This window comes from Carassius auratus, chromosome 17 (assembly GCF_003368295.1).
Source record: "Carassius auratus strain Wakin chromosome 17, ASM336829v1, whole genome shotgun sequence".
Lineage (NCBI taxonomy): Eukaryota > Metazoa > Chordata > Actinopteri > Cypriniformes > Cyprinidae > Carassius > Carassius auratus.
Genome location: NC_039259.1, coordinates 13,093,725 through 13,120,619, shown reverse-complemented (window position 1 = coordinate 13,120,619; position 26,895 = coordinate 13,093,725). Strand labels below are relative to the sequence as shown.

Genomic DNA, 26,895 nt, shown 5'->3' with positions numbered 1-26,895 from the left:
CACAATATCGACAAAGCTTTTTGTAGGTTACCTGATGTGTGTCGCGGGCAGAGACTCCAGCTGTCTGGAGAGGAAGAGCTCTCGGTGTCTCAGCTGATGCTTCTGTTTCTCTGGGAGATCCACCATTTCAGGGTTCTCCATCTCCTCTTCTATTTCTCCTAAAAATATAAACAACCTTCATTTGTCCACCCTTATTGATAATATATTACATATGTGCAAGCTAATTGCAAAATTCGTTTTTAGTATTAAAATAGTAAGCATTTTTAGTATTGGCCATTTATTGGTTATTGGCCATAACGTTAAAAATGATAAATGGCACCGGAGCCGGAGTTCTCCTGACTCCCTTCTACTGGAACATTATCGTTTTTAGATTTCAAAATGAACTCACACTATTTACTCAAATTTATTTACCCTTGATACAATTTAAAGGTGCAGTGTGTAATATCGGCAGCTAATGGATGAAAATAGTACTATGGTTCAAATCAAAAATACTGAAAAGAGCGTTTCTCATTATTCCACAACTGGGTTGCCAGATTGGGGACACGCAACAGGAATGAGCAAATGTGGCAATGGAAGATAAAAGTGATTTGATTTAGCCATGTTCTGATATGATTCTGGTCATAGAGCTTTTTAGATGGATGCCAAGGTTCTTTAGGTCGGTAGAATCTGTGATAAGATCCCTGAAGTTGCAAAGACTAAAGTCTCAAACCCAAACAGATATAAAAGTTAAGACTTGTTCTCGCCCCCCTAAAACACCTTGTTTAAACACGCCCTCACATGTCTACATCATGATGTTGGAAGATTTGCATAACACCCCCCACGTTCACACAAAGAAACTAGGCATAACCTTGATTCTTGCTTTTGTGAAAGCGAAACTACTTACTTTGGCCTTCCAAAAGACAACACGACTAAAAATCAGTGGTTAAAAGGGTTAGTTCAGCTAAAAATTACAATTGTGTCATTAATGACTTATTTTTGGACCAAAATGTATTTTCGATGCTTCAACAAATTCACATGGACTACTTTGATGAGGTTTTTCTTACCTTTCTGGACATGGACAGTATACCGTACACACCGTTTCAATGGAGGGACTGAGAGCTCTCGGACTAAATCTAAAATATCTTAAACTGTGTTTTGAAGGTCTCACGGGTTTGGAATGACATGAGGATGAGTCATTAATGACATAATTTTCATTTTTGGGTAAATTAACGCTTTAAGTTGTATTTACAACACTATTCCAGAACAGTTCAACCCAAATATTCAGATGTGTGCAGCGCATTTTACATTATTTTTTTCGTCTTGACTTTTATCTTTAGTATGTTAAGGGCCGTAACCACTGATCTATAACATAGAACTGGATTGCTCATGATGTCATTAAAGTGAATCCCTAGTGTGCGAAAACGTTCCATTGAATTAATAGGAAATTGTATGATTTTAATGAGAAAACATCACCTAACAAGTCAGTGTTTATAAATATGAAGTATCCCTGTACATTATTACAATGCGAACACCCTATGCATGTAAACGGTTATTTTTTAAATGTCGGGAATATCCCCTACTTATAAAAAAGCTATGTTCATTACAGTAGTGAGCATCATGAACATGATAAACATCAGACGGACACGACCTCAACACATATAACAAACTACAAAGTGTTCGTTCTGAAATCTGAATTTATTCAAAGAAATAACTGACTATATACAGTACGGATTTAAGGAAATAAATACAAAGCTTTATTTCCCAGATAGTAAATTATTATTTTTTTATTTCATTATAGAGAAATATTAACAACATAATTGTATAATTCATTGTAATATATTAAAATCCATTTCTGATACTAAAACGTTCGTTTAATAATTCCTGAATAATCTTGTTAATAAAGAAATAAGCCATTTTTGTGTTTGATCAGTTTGACCTGTGTCGCCAGTGCGCAGCAGACACACCCACCTACACAATTTAAATATATCGCTTATCCTGTCCCAAAAGACCGTAAACACTGCAGATAACATCTGAAGTAAACATTACTTTATTACAAATAACAAAAAAACGAGTCCCGTTTGATTGATCAGCTACAAATCGAGTTATTTTAGGACAGCGGTTTGAATGTAACTCAATGGTGCTCTCTGCTGGTAGGGATTAGGAAGATGGCGGATCGAACACTTCCGGTGGCTTCACTGCCTGTTGGCAGTTTAGACCGTGATGAGCGATCCAGTTATATATATATATAGATCAGTGGCCGTAACATTTCAGTCACACACTTGAGGTATTCGGCCAATCACAATGCACTGGATAGCTGGCCAATCAGAGCACACCTCACTTTTAAGAACAATGAGCTTTTTTTATAAAAAAAAAAAACGACAGGTTTCAGAAAGACAGGGCATAGAGGAGAAACAATAATGTACAGTTTGTAGAATATGTTTTTTTTTACCTTAAACCGCATAAACAACTTTCATTACACCAAATACACAAAATAATGTTCTTTTTAGCAACATCTTAAGACCAGTTTAATATGATTCGAAAAAATAAAAAAAAACATGCAATTATTAATTTTATTTTTTTTTGTAAAAAAGGTTAATAAAATATATAATTTCTAATATATAAAATAAGTTATTTTATAAAATAAATATATAAATATATTCTGATCATTTAATTTCAAGCACTAAAAAGACCCAAATCAGACAATCACACCATCTTTACAGGACTGAAGAGTTCAAAGTGGGGTGCGGATAAGTTTGTGATGGCCATTCATCCAACTTAAATCAACATCTTCAAACAGAGACTAATCAAAAACTGTGTGCAAACGTGAAAATGACTGCAAACAACCAAAAGAGAGCAAGATGACACAGACGCCTTTTCTTAATTGGGTTTACGCAAACACATTATCACCCTTCTCTTAAAAAGATTACTGGGGATGTACAGAGAAAGAAGACGTCTCTCTTGACAAACCCCACATATATGTGCTGTATGGAGGCAGAGTGCAGCGGAGAATGATAAGTGGGAGAGAGTCGGGAGGGAGGGAAACCAGCGAGCGTGCTCCAATTCATTTGGAGTTTCATTAGCAAAAAAAGAGTGAGACAGATGGAGAAACATGAAGATGGAAGGAAAGGCAGCAGAACAAATAGAATCAAGGGATTTCAAATAAAAAAAAAACAGACGATTGTGTGAAATCAATAAGTATTCCCTCCTCTTCCTCAACCGCTGCTACATTCAGCATACATGTATGCCATTGCTTTCTACCTGTCACAAGCTATCTGGTTTTATCTTGCTATGAAGAAATCTGAAACTCTGGTGGTCTCTTTACAAGAGCTGCACATCAGTAACCGTTCTATTACAGCTGTGCGTGGAGTATCGACAACCCCTGCTGAGAGATGAGGTAGAGATGGAGCCTGAAACAAAGAGAGTGAATGGAATAAGAGAACAAGCGAGAGAGGAACAGCCCTGTGGCTATGAGCAGCCAGCCGCGTTCTTGAGAGCCGTCGAGAAGAGAGGAGCTGAACTCAGTAAACTCTGCTTGGAGTTCTGAGAAAGAGAGAGAAAAAAGCCAATCATCGGGCCCTGCCTGCACCCTGCCTATACTCAACAAATTACCTCTCCATTTCACCTGTCTTAACCAATTATCAATTATTGATGAATGAATCGCCTTACCAGGTGGAGGGGAAGAAAAGAAAAGGAGGTCGAGCTGAGAATCCATTTTTACTCACAGCGCTTATGTTTTCAAAAGGCGTTTGGATCAGTTAACTGTAATCCAACTATGGAAGCTTAAATGAGACTAAATTTGTTGGGTTCGAATTAGAGCTTAAAGAGCACTAAAATGGTAATGCTTGTCCATGCAAAACTAGGGTGTTGTGGGTGGTTCTTGACTGTTGCTTTCTGGTCCAAGTCGAAGGAGTCTTCCCTCATATGTCTATGATATTCTGGTCTCTAGATAGGATTGTCTGTAAATCTATGAATTTTTTTAATGACTTTATTATGTGCCAGATTAATTCTTTGTTTTATATCCAAAAAGTAATAGCACACCTCTCTTAAAATAAAGGAGCTTGAAAGGCTCTTCACAGCGATGCCACAGAAGAACCATTTTTGGTTCTACAAAGAAGCATTCAGTCAAAGGTTCTTTAAAGAACCATCTCTTTCTTTCCTTTTCATAATCTGAAGAACCTTCTTTCACCATGAAGAGACTTTTGTGAAACAGAAAGGTTCTTCAGATGTTAAAGGTTCTTTATGGAACCATCTAGACAAAAAAAAGGTTTTTCTATGGCACCGTGAAGCTTTAATTTTAAGAGTGACCAAACCAAACGATTTATGTCCATAGCAGGGCAAAAAACTAAGCACAGTTAAAACTGAGGTAGGTTTGGCGATCTAGAAATCCTGTTCAGCTTCATTTACAAAAAAAATACTGGATTTTCTGGACATTGGATTCTGTTAATTGTTCTTCAACGTTTGGATTCTTGCTCTAATGTAGACAGAACGCTGTACTAAACCACTCTGACAGTGTTTTCTGCACTACTACTCAGCGGTGGCACTGCAGCACTACTTAATCTACCACTACAGCAAAAGAAAAATGTAACAAGAGCTGTGAATATGCAGTCTGAAGTGAATCCGATGAAAGATGAAATGGAGGAAATTCTATTTTAAAGTTATCAATGCTGGGGGACACAGAAACACAAAAATAAGTGAAAACTACTCTAAAAACCTATATTTGGGGTCGACATTAAAAAAAAGTTTGGATCAATCTTTTTGAGTTATGACATCCTCTAGTTAAATTATGTTCAACCAAAAAAACTACATCGAGTTTGAGTAACTTAATTTGCAGATAAACACAAACTAAGTAGATTATCCAAAAAGGTCGCTACTAATTTACAAGATAATTGAGTTGTGGCTCTGGAAGCAGTTAATTTTATCTATTTGAAAATGAAATGAGCAGTTAGCACAGCACATGGTCAATGTAACTTATTTAGCATGCAAATTTAATCAACAAGTAAAATATTAGTTGTCAATGGCATTAGCAGTCATTGCTCATATGGTCAATGTAGTGTATTCTCTCAAGGATCCACTCACAACCTAACCACAAGTTATTAAATATAACAGCTTAGAACATAAAATGCATTTCCTTTTACTAAAAACACATAATATCAACATTTATTCACTGCCATATTTTAAAAGTTGTCAAAACCAAAAAAAAAAAAAAAAGTTTGACTTACAAAAGCAAAAAGTCAATACTTTTGCAATGTCCAAAATGACATGGCATTTGAATCCTGAATCAGTATAACACACTTAACAGATACACTTTCACAATTTATTAAAATAAAAAAATAAAAATGTAGCCTTGCCAAAATATTTGTTTATACACTTTAGACACAGACCGTATATATACTTTTCTTCCAAATAAATAAATGTTGTTTTGATCTTTCTTTTCTATCCTGAAATAAAAGTTGAACAGTTTCTATAAAAATATTAGGTAGCATAATGGTTATCAACTGATAATAATATGAAAAGTTTTTTTTAGCAGCAAATCAGCGAATTAGAATAATTTCTGAACAATCATGTGACACTGGAGTGGAGACTGCTTAAAATTCAGCTTTGCCATCACAGCAATAAAAATTTGAAACTATATTAAAACAGAAAACACCTCAATCATAATATCCATTAAATCATAATATTCCAAAATGTTATTGTTCTACTGTATTCTTGATCCAATAAATAAAGTCAAGTTGAGCATTAGAGACTTCTTCCAAAAACACTTAAAACATACAAAAACGATAATTAATGGCATCACATCCTTAAAAAGTTTAAGGCCATACAGATCCGTCATATCTGGAGATCCAGAGACTTTTTTTCATTCAACTCTCAAATGCACACGCACTAAATACAATAGATACAGCCTCCATCACCACACTCTATAACCTCCATCCAAAAAGCTGTGGACACAGATACACACATTTTCTCTTTGTATGTCACACACACGCGCATTTCTGTTGATAAGGACATGAGATGATACGGAGATGAATTCCGGTGCCTTTTTCCAACCGCTGTTTGTTTATTTTGCCCTTCCAATTCAGGAAGAAATGTAAAGCACACAAACACAGCTCACTCTGACAACCGTGACTCAAAGCTGTTGCGCTCGGCACCGAGAGGTCGAGCAGAAAGCTCAAACAAGTGCAGCGGCTGAGGCTGACGAGTGAGGTGATTCCAGTCAGTAGTTCACAGCAGGGCCAGGTCTCTCTCGGAGCACACATGGCGCCTCACTGCCTCATGCGCTCAGGGCCCAGCGAGGTGGAGCCAGCATCACAGAGACCTAAATATTTCATCTGTGAGTCACAGCACCCGCAAGCTGCTGACTCCTTCAACGCTCAAGTCAAGTTTACACACCACAAGCTCTGCTGGGTTACATCAAGGGTCAAAGAGCACTAGAAAGTAGACTTCTACAATTTCGGGAGAAAGCTAGAGTTTTACTTGCCCATGCAGAACTCAGAAAATAAATAAATAATAAAAGAAAGAAATATGAAAATAAAATGTATGAAAATATTAAAGAAATGGCAAAAAAAGACATAATAAGAAAATAAGAAAAATAAATAAAAAATAGAGAACAAATTCAAATAAAAAGAGAACTAAAATGAAGATAACATAATAAAAAAGAGGAAACCATTTACCAAAAAAAGAAATAGATAAGAAAAATAAACTGATAAATGCATGGATAAAAGAAAAAAGAATTTATGAATTAAAAAGAAAACATAGATAAAATAACAAATAAATACAGATAAAAGAAACAAAAAATGAAGAAGGGAAGCAAAGAGAGAGAGAGAGAGAAAGAGAAAAAGAAAGATAACAATTCTAATAGATAAAAATGACAAAAAAAAATGAAAAAAAAAGGAAATCTTTTGGGACAAAAGGAGACAAATAACAAAGAGAACAAATAACTTGCCAAAACATACATAAGGAAGAAAGAAAAAACTATGCATGAAGGTAGGAAGGAAGGAAAAGAAGAAAATAAAGAGAATACATTAAAGAACAAATAATGACTGAATGAATGAGAAGAATTTTAATATTAATTCTTTAATATAAATATGTGCAACAGCAAAAGTGATGATTGCAAGCAACACTAGTAATGCACGATGGGCCGAGGCATGAAGGCACACGAGACCACCTCCAGCCGACACTGAATTTGTGTCCTCCCTCTTCTCACTGGTTAGTCTTCTTCCTCATCCTCCCTCCAATTGGTGACCTCTCTTTTTCCTTGCACTCTTCCACTCATTCTTCCACTCGCTTTCCCTTTTCCAAAAGGCAGAGACAGGATGTAGCCCACACCCATGTGGTGAACAACCATTCCTGCCATGCATTTCTCACATATTGCAAATGTCTGAAGGTCCACGGAGAGACTGCTGGCATTAAGGAGAGGTCCATAATACACACACACACACACAGAGAGAGTTCCTCTTGACTGCATCTGTGTGGTCCACATGAACAAATAGGCTTCACGGTCTCAGATCAGACTTGTGTGTTGCGGACCAAAGCCGAAATCTCTTTTATACGCAGAAGCAACTGTCTAACCCATGAACTTACAAACCTCTCAGATACCTCTTTGCTGATAAAGCTCTACAACAGTTATCGGAGGAAGGTTCTGCTCACAGCAGGAACAGATTCTCTTTTAAAAGACTCACAACTACAGTTCATTCAAGAGAGGAGGGTGTTTTAAGGGCTGTCACTCATCTGAACATGACATAATGGATGACACTAATATCTTATTGCCTGAATCTCTAACAAGATTTAAAGAATTAGTTCACTCCTAAATGGAAATTCCCTCTGTCTTTCCAAACCCACTTCCTTCCATCGAACAAAAAAGGAGGTATTCTGAAGAATGTCTAGGCTGCTCTTTTCTTTTCTTTTACTTTAATAATATGCATTTCTGGTGTAATTACAATTACTACACTACAGCAGAAGCAACGCTTTGGAACACACTGCCGGACAGCAACTATGTTCAGTGTGCACACTTTATTAATCTGTTACATGAAAATGGAAAAAAATATCCACTGCAAACAGATTAATGTGAACCTGGCATTATGTGTGTGAGCTGCGAGTGTGCATGAGCGTCTGAAGCCATTTGCGTATTTTGAGAGTGAGCTTGCGCGCTCACACTGTTTGATAGATTACTTCTGTCACAATGTTTTCAAATTACTTTATAAGTTCCTCACTTCAGTACCTCACCCTCAGCATTATAATTATTTTACCTGTGCGGGACTGAGATGGCACCACTGAATGTCGTGCCAAACCTCTCACCACAGTGCCCTCAGCTTGAGATCATCTATTGGATATCAGCCTTTTTAGAGACTGCCGATCAATCATCCCTAGAGCCCGACCGATATATCGGCCGGCCGATATTATCGGCCGATATGAGCTTATTGCATTTAAATCGGCATCGGCGTTTATAACGGCCGATGAATGATGAGAAACAGTCTCATGCTTTACTCATGTTATGAGTGTTGCATAGTTTACCCACCAGAGGGAGCTCTGCAGCTCCAGAGTTGACAACAGCGCCAGAAATCCACTAGCGAAGAAAGCGATCAGCCAAGCCAGCCACGGAGATTTTTTTTTCTGTTTTGACGGTGAGTCTGTCGTTCTTCATGTGAAATGATTTAGTTCATACACTGTATATACAATGATGTGGTAGTTCTAGCTAACGGTCCTATCATTATCACTTATAAATATTCTGTAACATCACTTACAGCCGCTTAATGCATTGCTATATTAGATTAGCCACAGAGCTAATACCATGTTTATCAGTGGAAGAGTGCGAACGTTAATAAGAGGTCGAACTATAAAGTTAGCGTTTAACTTATTCTAAATATATCTGCAGTGTTTCCCACATAATGACCGCGTAACTGTGGCAGGGGGCAATGACTAGAAGTTATGTTCAGCGTTCCTCGAAAAAACAACAGCTGTTATGTTATTGAATGAATTCATTAAAAATAGGTCATTGCACTTACATCAAATCACGATATGGACGAATATCTGTAAGTATTAAGCCGGAATAGTCTTTTTAAATATGAATCCTGCATGTTCTGCGTGTCTCTGTTAATGAATGGCGCAGAAGCGCCTCTTCATTCATTAAACACACGTAAGCGCATTAAGCTCGCGGTGAATTCAGCGTCTGCTGTCTCACTAAATAATCACGTGAACACATGAACAACATCCCCAGAACTGCTCTGACAGTCACTTCATGAGCATTTGACCGTTTGATTTAAGTAAAAGCAGCATCACATCATAGACAGTAAAAGAAATGGACACAGCGACCCCATTGGAACTCAATTGAGACAAATGAAGCCCAGTTTTAGCGTTTTTTAGCATTTCCGTTTCTGACGCGCAGACTCAAACGAAGCTTGACGACGTCAGCAACCTGTCTGACAGATGTAAATCTTCTAAGTGGCTGTGCGTGCAAACTGCCATCGTTAATCTTGCAGAGACGGCGAGCTTGAGCGGAGAGTTTTTTGGCGTGAGTGAGCAGCAGTAAGTATTCTGATTAATTATTTTGTATAGTATTTTAAAATGTAACGCCAGTACGCCATATTAAGTTAATTGCCTGCGAGCTTCTCCTCCTGTCTGTACGGTAATGCGACAGAGAGCCGAGTGGTTATGACGCAATCGTTAGCCTATTTTTACAAAAACTGTTTGTACGGGGCCATAATGTAACATAGAAGGTAATGGAGCCCTTTATACATTGTCGTGTATCTTTAGAAATAAATAATGGACAAACCGAGTCTTTAAACGCCTCAGATGTAAAGTTATTCGCTGTCAAAGTGACGCCAAAATGAATGGGAGTCAATGGGAATGCTAACGCAAGTGAAGTTCTGCTAAAAGATGGCAGCCCCCACCCGACCTCAACTTCCGGTCGAGTTCCTTGCCCCTTGCATCACATACACAGAACTGTAAATGTACGCCAACCCGTCAAAATAAAAGTCCAGTTAAAGACTGTTGTTCAGCAGAATGTACAAAAGCCTATCATAGACTCGATTACTAAAATATTCGATAGCTACAGCCTTATGTTATTCTAACGCTAATATAGCTTCCTTTTTAGCAGGCCCCTTAAATGCTTGCTATTAACTTGATTGAAGGTGGTTCTTCTCAAAATTGACAGCGGTGTGTTCATGACACTAACGTTAACCATTCAACTTCGAGTAGGTGGGTCAGAAATGATTAACCAGATAGGACATGTAAATAAATGTGAGCTGAACAAGCGCTTTTTTTATTTTATTTATTTTTATTTTTTACAGATTGTTTCAAAGCAGCTTTAAAGACATAACAGGAAAATGTTGTAATATTGTTAAATAGAAGTAGGTAATAGGTAATACCTATTGGTTGACAAATAAAATATATATTTCTCATTTTTGCCTATGTAGGAGATCTCTGTTTATTATAATTCTAATTCTAATGATGACACGAGTGATGATACATGGTGATATTATTAATACACATGCTTATTCTTTCTCTGTCTCTTTCTGCCCTACAGATGGCTGAAAAAGGGCATGCTGTAGCAGCAAAGTGTGGGACTACTTCTGCAAATACTTTAAATTTAGTATTATAATTTATTTACAGAACACACACAGACTGTTAAAACCAGCTTCAACTGGAAGAAAGTAAAAGTGTTAAATGTTTAAAATCAGGCTGTTTTTTTATCATTAAAAAATATATACTTTTGATGTGCAATTGTTTAGTCATTGAGACTATAATCTAAGGCTTTTTATTTTTTTTACATAATCTCTTCTGGAAAATGGTTTATACAGCCCACATACATAGAACAGGCAGATATTTTGCTATTGAATGTTGTGTAAGTGCAGTATATAGGAAATGGGTCTAATATCCAGTTTATTTTCAAAATCAAAATATCGGCTTATAAATCGGCTCTTTTCGAGTTAATATCGGCATCGGCCCCCAAAAAACCATATCGGTCGGGCTCTAATCATCCCTACATGAGTATCGTTCGATAGTGATCAGTAGCAAAAATAAATTATTTACAACAAAACTGCATTTTTGTTTTTTTAAATAAGATGCTGCACAAAAGAACTGTATAAATTAAAATATGGATGAAAAAATATCTTGGGTGAAATATTTCTTAACAACAAAATTATTATTACATTGAGAAGTATACATTAGTATACAATAGTAATATATTTCTTTCATAACTTTTTCATGTAAAACCAAACATTTATTTTGATCTTTCGGTTTCAGTTTGCGTTTGACCGTGGTTTTCCTCAAATTAAATGGTGTAAAGCTGATGAAGTTATTCTCAGAACAGCTCATGTGAAGTCACATAATGAAACGACAAGTTACTAAAAAAAAATAACACTGCAAACGCATGCGTGTTTGAGTTTATGGTAGGCGAGATGCACTGACGGGCTGCTGTCACCTTTATTTCTGCTGTGTGATCGTCACTTTAATCTAGTGTTGGGCGATATGGTTATTTTTCAAATCGTCATATCGTCAGCCCGTGAGATCGACGATACACAATATCATCGTTCCTGGGTGGAGCAATGGAGAGACTCTTTGTTCCTGTCATAGCAAATATTTGGTGTTTTAAACCGTGCAGGTGCACAAGAGAGAGCCTATGGAATCACCAATAATCAAAAAAATATAATTTCAAACATACAGATAAACTACCGTTAAATATAAAAATACTGTATTTAAAACAGCTAGTTCATATATAGTCGGACGCAATCATTTAAAGTCCAGCAGTTTAACACTAATATTGGGCATAAATGAACACATTAAATATAAAGTATTTAAAACCGGTAAGTTCATATGTTTGGAGTAAGTTGAATTGAACTGATGCATCAGTCATACAGCGCTCTGGACCACGCGCTTTATGACGAGACTGACGCACCACCACAAAAACAAGAGATGCATTCTATCATAACTGTGGCATTGAACTCAGTTAATGAGGACTCGTTTAAAATATTGCACATATATAGGCCGTTCAGATTACTTGTTAAAGTGCAATAAAATACCTTATGTCTGCAGACGATGTACGTCTGTTTGTGAATGAAGACTTTGTAACACCAAAACTATGCATTTTCCTTGCATCACATTATAGTGCGGTGTGCATGAAAATAATAACAAGGCGGCAGAGCGAACTTTCATCCATAGTGGTTACCACTATGGATGATAAGTTCGCTCTGCCGCCTTGTTATTATTTTGTCTTTAATTAATTTGTAATGCCAAGAAAGAGTTAATCTCTCATGTTTGAGAAGAGCGCGATGCCGTGTAGCAGCCATTAAATGTGTTGGACATCAACTCCATTTCTCTTTCATTTCATGGATTTAATGAGTTATCAGAGTCAAAGCGGACCACTTCAACGACTACAGGCTCTAATCCTCCTGCGCTTGCGCGTGCGTGGTGTGTGCGTGTGTGTGTGTGTGAAATGCGGTGATGAAGTGAAATAGCTGGGCAGTTTGATCGCCGAATTATAATAAGCAGCCTAATAAAAATTATAGTTATTATTATTATAATCTAATACATTAATAGGAGAATGAGCCTAATATCGTCTTTATTATCGAAGGAAATCTGCTTATGTCGATATCTCTGACTATCGTCGATACACGATACAATCGTCTATCGGCACAACCCTACTTTAATCCATATCAAGTAAACTATCCAGAGATTATCATCTTTATCAACACAAATTTCATTGTGATCTCGATATGATATCTGCCCCATCTAGCCCAACATTTCAGCTCAAAATGACAGCTCAAAGCATTGTGGGTAATGTAGTCTTTGACAGCTACTCACGTGCATGTTTATCAGCGAGGGAGATGAGCGTTGTAGAGATGTCTCTGCGTCGGTAGAAACACACCACTTTGGCCTCCACATTCCCATTCGCCGTCTGCAAAATGGAACAGAGTTGTCACAGCAACCGCTTATAGACCAATCAGCTCCTGGGGAAGCCTCAGTATGCAAATTGAGGATCAAATCAAAACCAAGACCTAAACACCTCTGCACTTCCTGGGTGATTTGAGAGGGTTTCGTGATGCAGAGAAGACGAGGAGGGCAGACAGGGTGGTGCAGTGTGATGTTAGAGGATGTTAAAGGCTTACAAGTGTGAACACAGAACCAAAAAAAAAAGATAGAAAGCTGTAGCTTTGAGATTTGTAAGTCAATTAGTTATGGGTTTCTGCCAAGTGCTCACTACTAAAATGAAGCTTGTCACCCTTTGCATATTTAAAGGGATCACTCACCTTGGGATACGAAAGGTGAAATTTTAAATAATGTTCTGGCCACTATTTTCAATAAAATAAAAGTGAATAAAGGACTGGGGCTTGTCAAGTTTAAAAAAAACACCATAAAATAATAATAAAAAAATGAATTAGCTGAATTAGGTACAATGCTTGAATGGTAAACAAGGTTACCGATAACGATACCAATATAACGGCAAAAGGCTCATATCGTCCGATAATTCAGGCAAAACTATATATCGGTAGGGCACTATTTAGCATTTCAACTTTTTATTTCTGTAAGTAGTCAAAACAACATTTTGTTTACATTTTTAAATGCAAGTTCAAGTTATAGTTAAAATATATATAGTTTTAGTTAACAAAAGCATTAGTAATTGCTTCATGGGATTTAGAATATAGCACAAAAGCCGTATGGACTTATTTATTTAACTCATTTTGGAGCCTGAAAACACCAGTCCTTGTTCTTTCATTACATTACAAAGATTTTTCCAATCTCTCGCAATTGCATTGCAATTTGTTCGGACCTGCCACTCACAAGTACACACAAAATGAACGCTGCGACTTGGTTACAGTCCGAGCTCTTTTTTTTCGCAAACTTAAAGCATTAAAGGATGACCGGCTTCAGTCTTGTAGTGTTCGATTGGCTTTCAGCAAACACACACAGACTGATCTGTCACTCACCTTGTTGAGTTCCTCTATTCGCCTGATCAGCAGTGGGTTACTGGAGGAGTTTTCAAAATAAACATAATCTGTGAGGAGAGAAAGAAACAACCATTATTGTTCACACACCTACAGTCTGTCAGCGACAGGCAGCATCTCCTGTCACGCTCCCACACCTGCTGAGGCTTACCGGACTGTTTCAGAGACTAAACAGAGCATTCTCCGCCGGGATACATGACAGAAGCGCCGCCGCCTTTTGGCGAGCTCCCCAACAACAACACTTAAAAACAAATGTTGACACTGTGAAAAGCTATGGTGTTTGTAACTCCACCTCAATGATAACCTTCAGTGGCCACTTTTGCCTGGCACCAAACGACAAGCCAGTATCAGGACTATCAGAGAGAAAACAGACCATTAAACCCAAACAAGACCTTTTTAAAAAAAAATCAAATACACAATTTGAATAAATCTCTTCTATCATGAGCATGTACTTAGCTTTTGAATTAAATTCATTTTGCATTTCAAAATGAAAATCAAATAATTTACTACGCCACAAGTGTCAATACAATCATCCTGATAATGTAATAATGAAAGAAACAAATGAAAATCTTGAAAATAATGCCTTAAGTATTGTCTGAAAAACACTGTCTACCAAATCAAGGTCATGTGTTGAGACCAATAAAGTCATGTGGTGCCATCAACAAGCAGAGAAACATAAAAAAACAAAACCTAAAACAGGAAATTGCCATTGAGACAACCCCTGTAGAACATCATGACTGTCTTTCAAGGTCAAAAAACCTTTTAAAATGTCAGATAATTTGACTTATGACAAGACCAGGTTAGTTCCGGTCCTTTAACATTATGTGCTGCAACAATATTTATGAATAAAGTTCAAATGTGTGTAAAAAAGAAAATTAAACTGAATGTACAACACACACATGTACACACTTTCTAAAAACTAAAAATCAAAAAACATGGCATATGGGTTTTAAACATGTTTTTTAAAAGATTATTTTATCATAGCCCCACTTTGCCATTGACCCTTCTACCAATTCTCTCAGTTGCTTCTTTCTTGTGTCAACCCTCCTTTTCCCAATGTATTTGTGTGTGTCTGTCTTTTGTGCGTGTGCTGTTGGCCTTGCTCCAGGGTGTGTGGGCTCTGTGCAGGCTTACAGCTCTGTGGGACGTCCCCCGCAGGCCTCAGGCTTGGTGGGGTGCCTGGTCTTAACCCTGTGCGTGCCAGGACCTCTGGCAGATTACAGACGGCATACACACACACACACACGCACAGTAATTCCATGGTTTGGTGGCGGGGGGCGGGGAGACAGAACATCAAGTCTGGCAAAAACACGTTTGCAAACTCGGTGTTTGGTAACACAGCCATGCGAGCCTACAGTTCCCATTTCAGAGAGAAGTCTGTTTACTAATACATCAAAAAGGATGATTTTCCTGAGAATCTAAAGGGCAAAAAACAAGTGGGACTAAACTTTCAGGACAGACGGCTGAGATTTATAAACATTGGTTTTAGTTTTTTTTTTTTTTTTTTTGCCACTTTGAGAATAAAGAGATGGCATGAGAATGATGGCATGATACACGAGGCAAATCAAACTGGACTTACAGATGACTTCTGTCATCATTTACTCACCCTCATGTCGTTCCAAAGATATTATGAAAAATATTGATAACCAAACAGTTTCAGTTCCCATTTACTTCCATTATATTTTTTGTCTATACAATGGAAGTCAATGGAAAGCAAAACTGTTTAGTTACCAATATTTTTCAATATTACACGTGTTCATCTGAAGAAAGAACAGGTTTGGAACAACATGAGGATGAGTAAATGATAACAGACCTGCAATTTTTGGGTGAACTATTCCATTCCCAAATTACAAATGTGACATGTTCCATATGAAAAGAGATTACAATATCAAAGTAAAACTGCAACATAATATGACTCCAAGGTAATATAATCAGTCAATTAATTCAATCCAGTTAGAATATATTTGACGCTTAATGTTGAGCAGAATTTTCAGACCAATGATATTTCATGCTGGATGAGCTCCGTGCTGCCCAGCTCAATATCACAGAAAAAGAAACACTCCTTATATCCACAGCTGATTAGGGCAAAATGTTGATTTACATGTAACCGATAGCTTTTATCACCCGTCACATTATACCATCAGGCCTAGAGCGGACACACTGCTGGCCATAAACATGCCCTGTTCAAAAAAAAGCTCAGTGATCATTTCTATGCTTGTTTTCAGATTTTGAATGTGTATTTTTCTATAATCTAGAATTATTAAACTACCACTGAAAGTGCTGAAAGAAAATAATTATTTTATTTAGCAATGTTGCATTCAACTGATCAAAAGTGACATCAATGATACTATTTACCAGTATCATTACTTTTACCATATTTTTAGTAAAAAAAATCAAAAAAAAAATGTAAAAAGCAGACTTAGTAAATAAGACTTTTGAAAACAAAAATCTTGAAATCATGAAAAAATCTTATCAACTCAAAACGTTTGAATGGTAGTAGTCTATACATTTATTAAAAAAATATATACATGTATACATAAAAAAATAAATAAAAAAAAAACATACCTATATAAAAACAACAGTAACATGAGCACAAAAGCAAACTGGTAAATATATAGCATCGCTAGTCAAGTGCCCTAAAAATGCAGAAACTTGAGCAATCTGATCTTGTCTGCACTATGACCAAATACTGATCTAAATTTCCTGTAACAGGTTTTTTGTCTGCGAGATCCAGTGTACAGCTAAATCCGGTGATATAACTGGGGTGTTAAGATTTCAGGAACTTTGGGCCCTGAAAAAAAGTGGTCAACAACCACAAAAGTTTGGGAACCTCTGACATACACAGTCCTGAATCGTTCACTCCATCTGAGATTCATTCAGCCATGTGTGCCTGAATATATCTATTGGAGTGTATGCGTAAGACTAGGACCACACCTCTTTGCTGCTTATTTAATGAGTACAAGTTCTACCAGAGGCCTCAGGGTCCGGGGGAAAACCCGACATGGAGTCAGAACCTCACACAGAACCTGGAAGAAAAGCTTGCAGAAGACCTGGAGGCATCACCACCACTGTCTCTCACAGCTTCTGCCAACCCTCCTGCCATCTCAGGCTGCCTGTGCCCACAGCGATCGCTGTGCCCCCATCCCCCCACCAATCAGCACACGACAAGCCTGTGACATCACAGTGCAGTCAAATATCCTGCGATCCAATCCGTGCATGTTGCAGGGCCTTACTCAGACTGAGGGTGAAAGAAAGACAGACAGAAAGAGAATGAGAGAGAGATTTAAGTGCACTAGTCTAACCAGGCCAGAGGAAGTTGAGTGAAGAGAGACAGACAAAGAGCAAGAGATACAACAAACAAGCCAAAAAATTATTCAAAAATGGATGAACACTCTTAAAAATGTAATATATTTCCATTAAAAAAAAAATTATAATTCACAAACATGTCGATCTCATTGAATCAAAGAAATTGCACAAGAACATATGCAATCAAGCTGGACTTCAGGAAGTGTGGGCTGCCCCGAGTTGGACTCGGAGGAAGAGGTCTCCATGGCCCAGCCTGCACAGGTCCTCGGAGTGCACAGAGGCCATTCAATCCCCGTCTTAGGACAATCAGACCGGGACCCACGAGACATCCGTTACTATGGCAATACCAGTTAATTCAAGCTTATGCGCCAAACACATACACAGAGCATTAGTGCAGCTCTTAGGTTATTCTTGCTCTCTGCCTCCAGCTCAGGGATTCGGGTTATACAACACCTTCTCTCAAAAATACAGAACCACTGCTCATCTTTCCACCTAGGAACAAAACGTCAATGGGCCGGGACACACAGGATGCTTAAACCTGGTTTTAAACAATGATCAAATATGATTGGGGTGGGCGATGTGGAATAAATATCATAGCAAGATTTTAATCACGATTCTTTGTTATGTTGCTTTTACTATTTATCAAGTTGTCTGAGCAACTAATTTCCCTATTATAAAGACAAAACCTTTCAAGGTAACAAAATAAAAAAAGAATGGCAGATTTTTAGGTCAAAGTGGGCAAAGATAATTGTTGTCATTTCATCTGTTATAAAAAAAAATAAGAACAAAAAACACATTGCAACTATACATAATATACAAACAAAACTTGCTTTATTTTCAGGTACAATAGGTGTATTTAGCAGGAGCATTCGAGAAATTGAATGAAATAAAACACTAAATAAACTGATTCCTAAAGCAACTGTATTAAAGTTCTTCAGTCAAGAATGTTGATGTTTGTTGTTTTATGTTAAAGAAATAGTAATAGTAAAGGAGCCCTAAAATAAAAATGCTGTCATCTGTCTGTCAATTCTGTCAGTTTTATTTTAATACCATTTACACACTCAAAAGTGGTTTTAAACCTGTATTTCTTCTGCCAAACATAAATGCTATTTTGAGGAACGTGGAAAACCAAAAAATTGTTGATCCACAGGAAATTCCATAGTATTTTTTGCTACTATCAAATTCAATGTGGACCAGCAACTGTTTGGTTACCCACATTCTTCAAAACATTTTCTTGTGCATTCAGCAAAAAAAAGAAATCAATACAGGTTTGGGACAACATTTGAGAGAGTAAATAAAGAACAATTACATTTTAGGGTGGACAAACCCTTTTAATGACAGTTGGCTTACTTTAATACTCTCTCTTTAGACCTGCATGTATCTAATATACAGGTTCATATCCTTTTTTCCCCCTCATATGTTTACTTTCATTTTAGACATAACCAGCTGAGTCTATATGTAAACCTTGTGTGTTTTGACAGTATTAGCACAAAAGACACCTTAGTTCAGAAACCATGTTCCTTCTGGTTTCACTTTTGCCGCAAGCCCGTTCATTTTCCGACTCTCATATGCACCGATCTATATACAATGTAGTCGACAGAAATCCACCATAGTGACAGAGAACTTTATTATTGTTTAATGCGTCATTAAGAAATAAATGTATACTGTCATTTAGCAAAGTCTTACTGACCCCAAACGTTTGAACGGTATATAAAATTTACACATATTTCTTTCTATTTATTAATTCTAATATTAAAGAATTAGTTCACTTCCAGACAAAGATTCTAATAATTTACTCACCCCCATGTTATTCAAGATGTTCACGTCTTTCTTTCTTCAATGGTAAAGAAATTAAGTTTTTTGAGGGAAACATTCCAGTATTTTTCTCCATATAGTGGACTTTAAAAGGTTGAAGGTCCACACTGCAGTTTCAGTGCAGCTTCAAAGGGCTCTACTTGATCCCAGCCAAGGAATAAGGGTCTTATCTAGCAAAATGATTGCTCATTTTCTTAAAAGAAAAATTGACACTTCATATACACATTTTAACCACAAATGGTCATTTTGCACTAACTTTACATCCCGGACTTCACGCATTTGAAAAGTCACACATGGCGCATTGGGGAAGTGACTGCAGCGTTTTTTTTGTCCTACCCTACCTTTTTGAACCAAAGTAGACAGAGAACTGTCTACAACATGTGTGAGCTTTTCAACGTTATTGCATAATGCGTGAAGTCACACATCACAGAGCTAGTGCAAGATGAGCATTTGTATGTAAAAAGTATATAAAATGTTTTTTTGAAAATGACCATTTCGCTAGATAACACTCTTAATCCTCAGATAGGATTGTGCAGGGGGCAGTTTGAAGTCCACTATATGGAGAAAGATCCTGGAAGGTTTTCCCCAAAAACCTTCATTTATTTTTGGCTGAAAAAAGAAAAACATCTTGGGAGTTACATGGGGTGAGAAAATTATCAAGATTTATTGATTATTTATTCTGGAAGTGAATCCTTTAGATCATTTCAGCACTGAAGTTCCATTAAAGCAACAATCAGGCCTATGTGTAAAACATGGTGATCACTTTGGCCTGTTTTCTTGAGCGTCCCACCCCAAAAGAGGTGTTAAGATATTAAGTAAAAAAAAAAATAGCCCAACCTTTACAAACACGTAGGCTATACTAGAATGTTACTAGGTGGTTTTTTTTTTTTTTTTTTGGACTAGTCTTTCAAGTAACCAAGCAACTTTTCTGAAAATACACTTTTGGAACAAATTTGAGAAATGTCCAAATGTTCCCTGGCTGAGCACTGGCTCCTGGACCAGTACCAGCAACTTTTCAGTATAAAAGGGATATCAGAATTTTTATTAAAGCACTTAACTAGTCTCCAGATTATAAGAGCTAATAGATTTCTGCAGTGATATTTGTGTTTATATGTCTCTGTGGTTGTTTAGACCAGACCGTTCTAAAGGAAAGAGAACAAGGCTTTTTGCAATAAATTGCAGGGTCTGTAATTGTCCCACCTACATATACTGTACACGAAGGTCCTGACACAACATCCCCAAAATAGAGAGGTATTCAGTAGCAACCCGTTTTCTGTTCACACTAAAAGCAAAAAAGCTGAATGAAGGGACAAAATTAACAGCTGATGTCAACCAAGAAGGAAAGTTATTTCAAAAGCACAGCAATAATGTATTTCTTTGAAATAATATGACCAGGATTGTGCAGTAGAAAATAAATGGGATAAATTTTGACTGGCATGATTTGAACCAATTAGATTTCACCATTGGTGGAACATCCCAGTGCAACATGATAGAAAGACATCTAAAATGTATCATTGTTCATCACAGTCATTAGGACAGAAATTACAAAGCACTGAGCTTCATAAGCTCTTATTAAAGCTAGGCTATATAGCACAAATAAATAGGCCTATACGAGAAATATATTTTACTTGAATAATAACTTACGGAAAAGAATTTTTCTCAAAAAAAATACAATAAAATTATGCGTGTAGCATAGCCTATTTTAACGATGCAGCAAACCTTTATAAATATTTTGAAAAATTACTGACTTTTTAAACCGTTTAACTGATTGTATTAATCGGTCAAAATTCTTAACGGTCGGTTAATGGTAAACCGGTTAAAATGAACATCCCTAATTTAAACACTTTATCATAAAATAAAGCTACCACAAAAGTAATGGATGTTTGTTTGTCTTTTTTTTTAATCATATTTCCCCATGTTACAAAAACAGCATTCTTCCATCTAAGAAACCCTGTCAAGCTACGAAAAATGTTACCTGTTTCTAGACTGCTAGGTGGTTGTCCTGCATCTTCAATAAACAAGCTGGTAGTCCAAAATGCAGCAGTTAGAGTCTTTACCAGGTCAAGAAAAAGATAATAATACCCCAACTTTACAGTCTCTGCACTGGCTAGCAATTAATTTCCGTATCAGTAACAAAATTATTACTTACCTATAAGGCACTTAATGGTTTAGCTCCTGTGTAGACAACTAGCCTTATACCACACTACAATGCATCATGCTCTCTAGGGTCTCTAGGATGGCAAAGTTCACTAAAGGAGGTAGAGCTTTTTCACATTTGGCTCCCAAACTCTGGAATAGCCTTCCTGATAACGCTCTGTTTAAATCTAGATTAAAAACACATCTCTTTGGCCAAGCATTCAAATGATGCATCTCGAAATCTTGGACTGCAGTTATATCTTATCAAAAGCACATTATTATTCTTTAGCTTGGGTTAAACAAATCAATTTTGCTTGGTAGGAACAGCAGTTACACTAATTATGTCTGTATTTGTTTTTTGTTTTTGGCACTAGGATTTACACAAGCTTCAGTCTGGATCCAGAACACCTGAGAAGAGATGATGCCAACCCCTCAGAGGACCTAAGATGATGCCAACCCCGAAACAACATACAGAACTAACAAATATTGCTATTAGTTTAATTGCATCATATAATAATTGCTGTAAATATTGTTCATTGTCTGATAATGTCTTTAATAGATTTTTTCGCACATTTCTGACATGTACATTAACTGACCTCGTCACCACTGATAAGCTACTACTAAATATTGTAGAAACTTCATTTTCTGTAAAGCTGCTTATCATCGATTTGTATCGTGAAAAGCGCTATACAAATAAACTTGAATTGTATTTTAGAAACTGGTTAGTTAGCTAATCCTCCGAGCATTTTCTCAGAAACAACACCATTCCACTCATCTCGTTAAAAAGTCTCTGCCAGCTCAGAAACTATTGAATAAATGATAATTTTGCTGTTTTAACTGTCAATCACACAACTGTACTAGAGAGATAACTGCTCCTAGGGAGGTGCTTCTCCGCATTGCTCAGAGCAGCCTGGACTGATGCTTTGCTCTGCAAAGACAACTTGCACATTCTGTAATGACATCATTACCTGCATTTAAATATTACAGAACTCAGAACACCGAATGAACAGGCCCGGGAAAAATCTAGGAACTTTTTTTCTGTTTATTGCATCGTGGAGAAATTCTGCGGAATTGATCATCAATACACAATGTCAAATTAAGAATTATCACCTGTTGTGAGTAGAACTTTTGAATGATAAAATCTTTCAAGCTTTATGGATCAATGAGTTATATATATATATATATATATATATATATATATAGAGAGAGAGAGAGAGAGAGAGAGAGAGAGAGAGAGAGATATGGCCACAATAAAGCAAAACTCTTTTCAAGAACATTTTGTATAATCATTCTAAGAATTAAAAAAAACACCTTGCATACATGTGAACATACTTTTTAATAATAAAAAAATAATAATAATTCATGGTAAAAAAAAATATATATATATATATTTTTACAAATATCATCAATTAGAATTTATTAATTAAAATCACAATTAATTAATTTGATTGGTAGTCAAATCACATCTCTTTTTGTTCACACATTTTTCTAGTATTTTGAATAGATTCATAGAAAATATGCATCATTCCATTGACCCTTTATGAAAGTTCAGTTCCAGATTGCTGGCCAGTGATTTACAGAAGCTTCTAAATTTCAAAACTTTAAAGCAACCACATTTTCCCCAAGGTAGATGGGGAACAAATGCATTTTCAAACTACACCTCGTAATAGGCTTCAACTGTTGTACCAGACAGAAAAATCTGAAATCCTCTCGCTTTGTGGCATCATACATCAAGTACTCCCATGACCAACCGCAGGCGAACACCCGCACGGATCAGACACATATTAGAGATAGCGAACACCTGGCAAAGCTTCCCAAATACTGTATATCTGCTAACTGCGTCCTGCCCATTGGCTCACATTTCTCATTCATGTCACCACACTCAAATCTGACCCATCCCAAGTTCAACGCCACCGATCGCAATGTGATTCAGCCCATTTCCATCGTCTCTGTGGCCGTTCATGGTGGTCTGTTTTGAATTTTTTTTTTTTCTCTGATTTTCTTGGCACATTTATTCTACGCTGGAGTCTGGGAGAAGCCTCCCTTCTGGGAGAAGAAAAGAGAGCCAGAGAAAAGCCGTTAGCTCAATGAGAGAGAATTTAGGCCGACTACCTTCTCCAAGTGTGAGGGAGGACAAAGGAGGAAAAAGAACGCTAAGGCTTTGCTCTGCTTCCAAATTCAATACCCCAAAATCCACTCAAAGGAAAACGATGATTGTATTGGAGGCATCAGGAGAATTCTGAACGCTTCAACGCGGGAAGGTGTATGGGCTGCTTTAACGAGATCCAAATGATAGTCATGCCGCATTTCAGCAATCAGCTATTAGTACGGCTGCGCTAAGTGTAGGGTGCACAGCAGAGGTCTGAACTTGGAGGTGTAAAACAGTGCAAAACTGGCTTTGTTCCAATCCGAGATTGGTCAATGTGCTTCTTTTGGTCCACGCTGGAGCAATGAAAGAAAAAGAGAAATGGAGAGAGAGCGCAGGAGATGTCGATATGTATCAGGTGATGCAGTAGCCAGAGGTATGGAGGCCCTTGGAGACACTGTGTTGGATGGAGCGCCTGGGGTCATTTTCAGCCTCAGCAGCCAAAAAGATGTTGCAAACACAGGGAGGAGCGTTTAACAGAGTAACAGATATTTACACAATGATTTTAAAGTCCTGAACGAACACTTACAAACACATGATTCATCTCTGTACAGGATTTCCAGCCAGAACAGTGGCCTGTTTAGAATATAGTGCACTGCATACTGAGCAGTACAGGCCCAATACTGGATTTTAGTTTTTTTTGTATGCGTTATTTAAAGCCAACTATTTCATAACATGGTATGATACACTGTTGTCACATGACCATGTTTAATTATGTCTAAATTAAATCCTAAAAAAAAAAGACAAGATCATTCTAGAGGGATAGGCCTAGTTCAACTAGAAAAAAAATTATAAATAATTTACTAATTCTGAATGAGGTTAGTTCAAAAGAGGTGATGTGGTGCATGTATATTCACTGATCAATGTTTTTATATAAACCCTAAATTAAATTTGTTCATCTTCAGAAGGATTTGATTAAACTTCTTAATTCATACGGATTACTTGTTCAATGTTTTTAGGAAATTATTTGACGCAGCAAAACGTTGGTTGCAAAATGGATGGACTTTCAATGGATGGACAAAATTTATGAGAGAATCATCTTCATCTTCCACAAAATTCTTTGTTCGGAGCAATATTAGGATGAGCAGATAATGAATTTTCATTTTTGGGTAGACTCCTTTAAAAGATGGTAAAAATGTTGGTAGATATTACTCTACTCATTTGAAACACTGCAAATTAAAAGTTCAGTCAAGTGCATTGCATTGCAAGATGGATACTGCATACCAGTATATTGCACTTTCATAAATATAGTAAACAACCACAATACTCTTTAAAAACAAACCACTTTAAAACTGTATTCAGTACACTTCATACTTGAGAAAATGTTTAAAAACCGAAACAATTAATTTAGGAATGCCTGGGCTGTCGAGCAGATCTGTGAAGCAGAATCGCTCCTGATCAAAGATCAGCTTTTCTTCAGGTTAGACCAAGTTCATCAGCTCTCCAGCCTCAATAGTAAACTTCCCAATACTCTCATTATACCAATAATTACACATTGGACACTGCAAGCACACATTCATTCTTACTGAATCAGCATAGCCGGGATCCTAATGGATAACTGATACCAACAGGGAATCAGTTTCTGAGCCAAATGCAATCACTGGATGGGATAGATAACCCAAAAATGAAACTTCAGGCATCATTTACTCAACCTCGTGATCTTTCAAACCTGTATGATTCGCTTTCTTCTGCAGAACACAAAAGGATGCAGAACGACAGCCTCAGTCACCATTCACCTTCACTGTATAGTGACTGAATCTGTCATCCTGCCCAAAATCTCCTTTTGTGTTCTGTTTAAGAAAGTCATACAGGTTTGAAACATCAGGGTGAGTAAAAGGCAAGGTTTTTTTTGTGAACCGTTCCTTTAAATAGCCTAGGTACCTTAGCTTCTGCCATAATAGATTATTCAGGTAATTACAGATAATTGTGAACCCCTTTTTAAATGTGACCCATATTTATAATAAGAGCAGTACATTATTGCATCTTCTTTCTTTATGAAAATAGATCAATTTGAGGAATATACAATCTCAGTTAATTTCATTCTTTGCCACAATGCATTATATATATATTTTTTTTTTTTTTTTTTATCCATCCATACACTAAAGCTTCTCCATGACTACTGGACTCAATCTAGGTTTGACGTCTATGCCAAAACTTTCTCCCTCCATCGATTACATCCAATATCTATAAAAAGTCAAATGCAAGACAAAGATGTGACCCCGTACAGTCTTATCCAGTCCAAACAGAGTATTTCCGAGCCGTCTGAGTGTCTTAAGTGTGGCGTGCTGCCCAAACTTCAACTTTAAAAGCTCAAACGCGTCTCTTCTGTGTAAATTTCAAGAGTTACCCGCTTGTTACGAACACAATGACACTCGCACGCGCTGCATCATGCTAACGGCAATAATTGTTGCCCGAGTTAGTACTAAAAACATCCTCGGGGTCCCGCAACGAGATTGTTAATCTTCATCTCGCTGTTCGCTATCACCATCATCATCCTCACTATGTAGTCCTACAGTACTTTAAAAAATAAAAGAGGAAGGACAGACCTAAAACTGCTAAGGCTTGTTGCGAAAAAGCGTCAACAAGAGCGACACACAAAAAAGGGTACGACATTTTTTTTACCAAGCGTGATCTCTTACCTCCGACCCGGTACATGTTGGCTGCCATGACTGCCCCGGTCCTGCCTGGCGTCTCCAGGTAGGGCTTTCTCTCTCCGCCGCCGCCGCTGAGTGCTGCGCGCTGGAAAATGGTGGATTGATCAATACGACGCGGACCAGTGAAGGGATCTTAAAGAGACAGTGCACATATTTTTCTGCGGCCGCGTTCTACGGGGCGGTGTGGGCGATCGCGTTCAGAAGCACCCGCGTGTTTAGGAACACCTTCCCAACTGAGCGGGATCCAGAGACTCGGGCCACGGGGCTGGAGAGAGCGCCAGAGGGAGGGGAAGGGGTCTGAATGGGCAGCATCACTCGCGTTTCCCCGCCTACTTCAGATGACCGAACCATTGCTGTACTACCTTGGACCCACTAGAGGCGAAATGAAACAAATAAACAACTGTTGCTCCCGGACTGAGTTTGAAACAAAAATATAGCCTAAACTAGCATAACAGAACAAGGAAAGACATCCTTCTCTATGGAGAAACATTTGTCTAAATAACTAGAAGAAAATGTGAAAAGTTGCTACCACAATGTTGCGTTAGGAGCCGAAAGAGCCCATTCTCTAATATTCTGGTGCTGAGATTATTTTCTCTTTAGATAAGTTTTGTAGTTTTTGCAGTTTTCACATTGATGCATGGTTTGATAGGACAATATTTGGCAGAGATATTTAAAAAAATATGAAACCTGAGGGTGCAAAAAAAATTAAAAGTGCCTTTAAAAGTGTCCAAAAGAAGTCATTAGCAATGCATATGACTAATCAAAAATTATGTTTTGATGTAATTACCGTAGGAAATGTACAAAATATCTTAATGAAACATTATATTTACTTAATATCAAAATCATTTTTGGCATAAAAGAACAATTGCTCATTTTGACCCATACATTGTATAATTGGCTATTGCTATTTCCTATAAAAGGT

General features: G+C 37.2%; 1 protein-coding gene across 2 annotated transcripts in view; it reads right to left on the bottom strand.

The window, feature by feature from the left end:
• Positions 1-26,270, bottom strand: part of mta1 (metastasis associated 1) — a 44,093-nt gene extending 17,823 nt beyond the window's left edge. Inside the window, exons 1-4 of one of the 2 annotated variants that reach the window (XM_026285909.1) lie at positions 25,959-26,270; positions 13,899-13,966; positions 12,775-12,868; positions 32-158 (exon numbers count right to left, since the gene is read on the bottom strand). In XM_026285909.1, coding sequence (XP_026141694.1) covers positions 32-158; positions 12,775-12,868; positions 13,899-13,966; positions 25,959-25,986 — 317 coding nt within the window. In that variant the 5' untranslated portion in view covers positions 25,987-26,270. Of the gene's footprint in view, positions 1-31; positions 159-12,774; positions 12,869-13,898; positions 13,967-14,067; positions 14,210-25,958 lie in introns of those variants that run through there. The other variant, XM_026285910.1, reaches the window with a different exon arrangement.
• Positions 26,271-26,895: the final 625 nt, after the last annotated feature.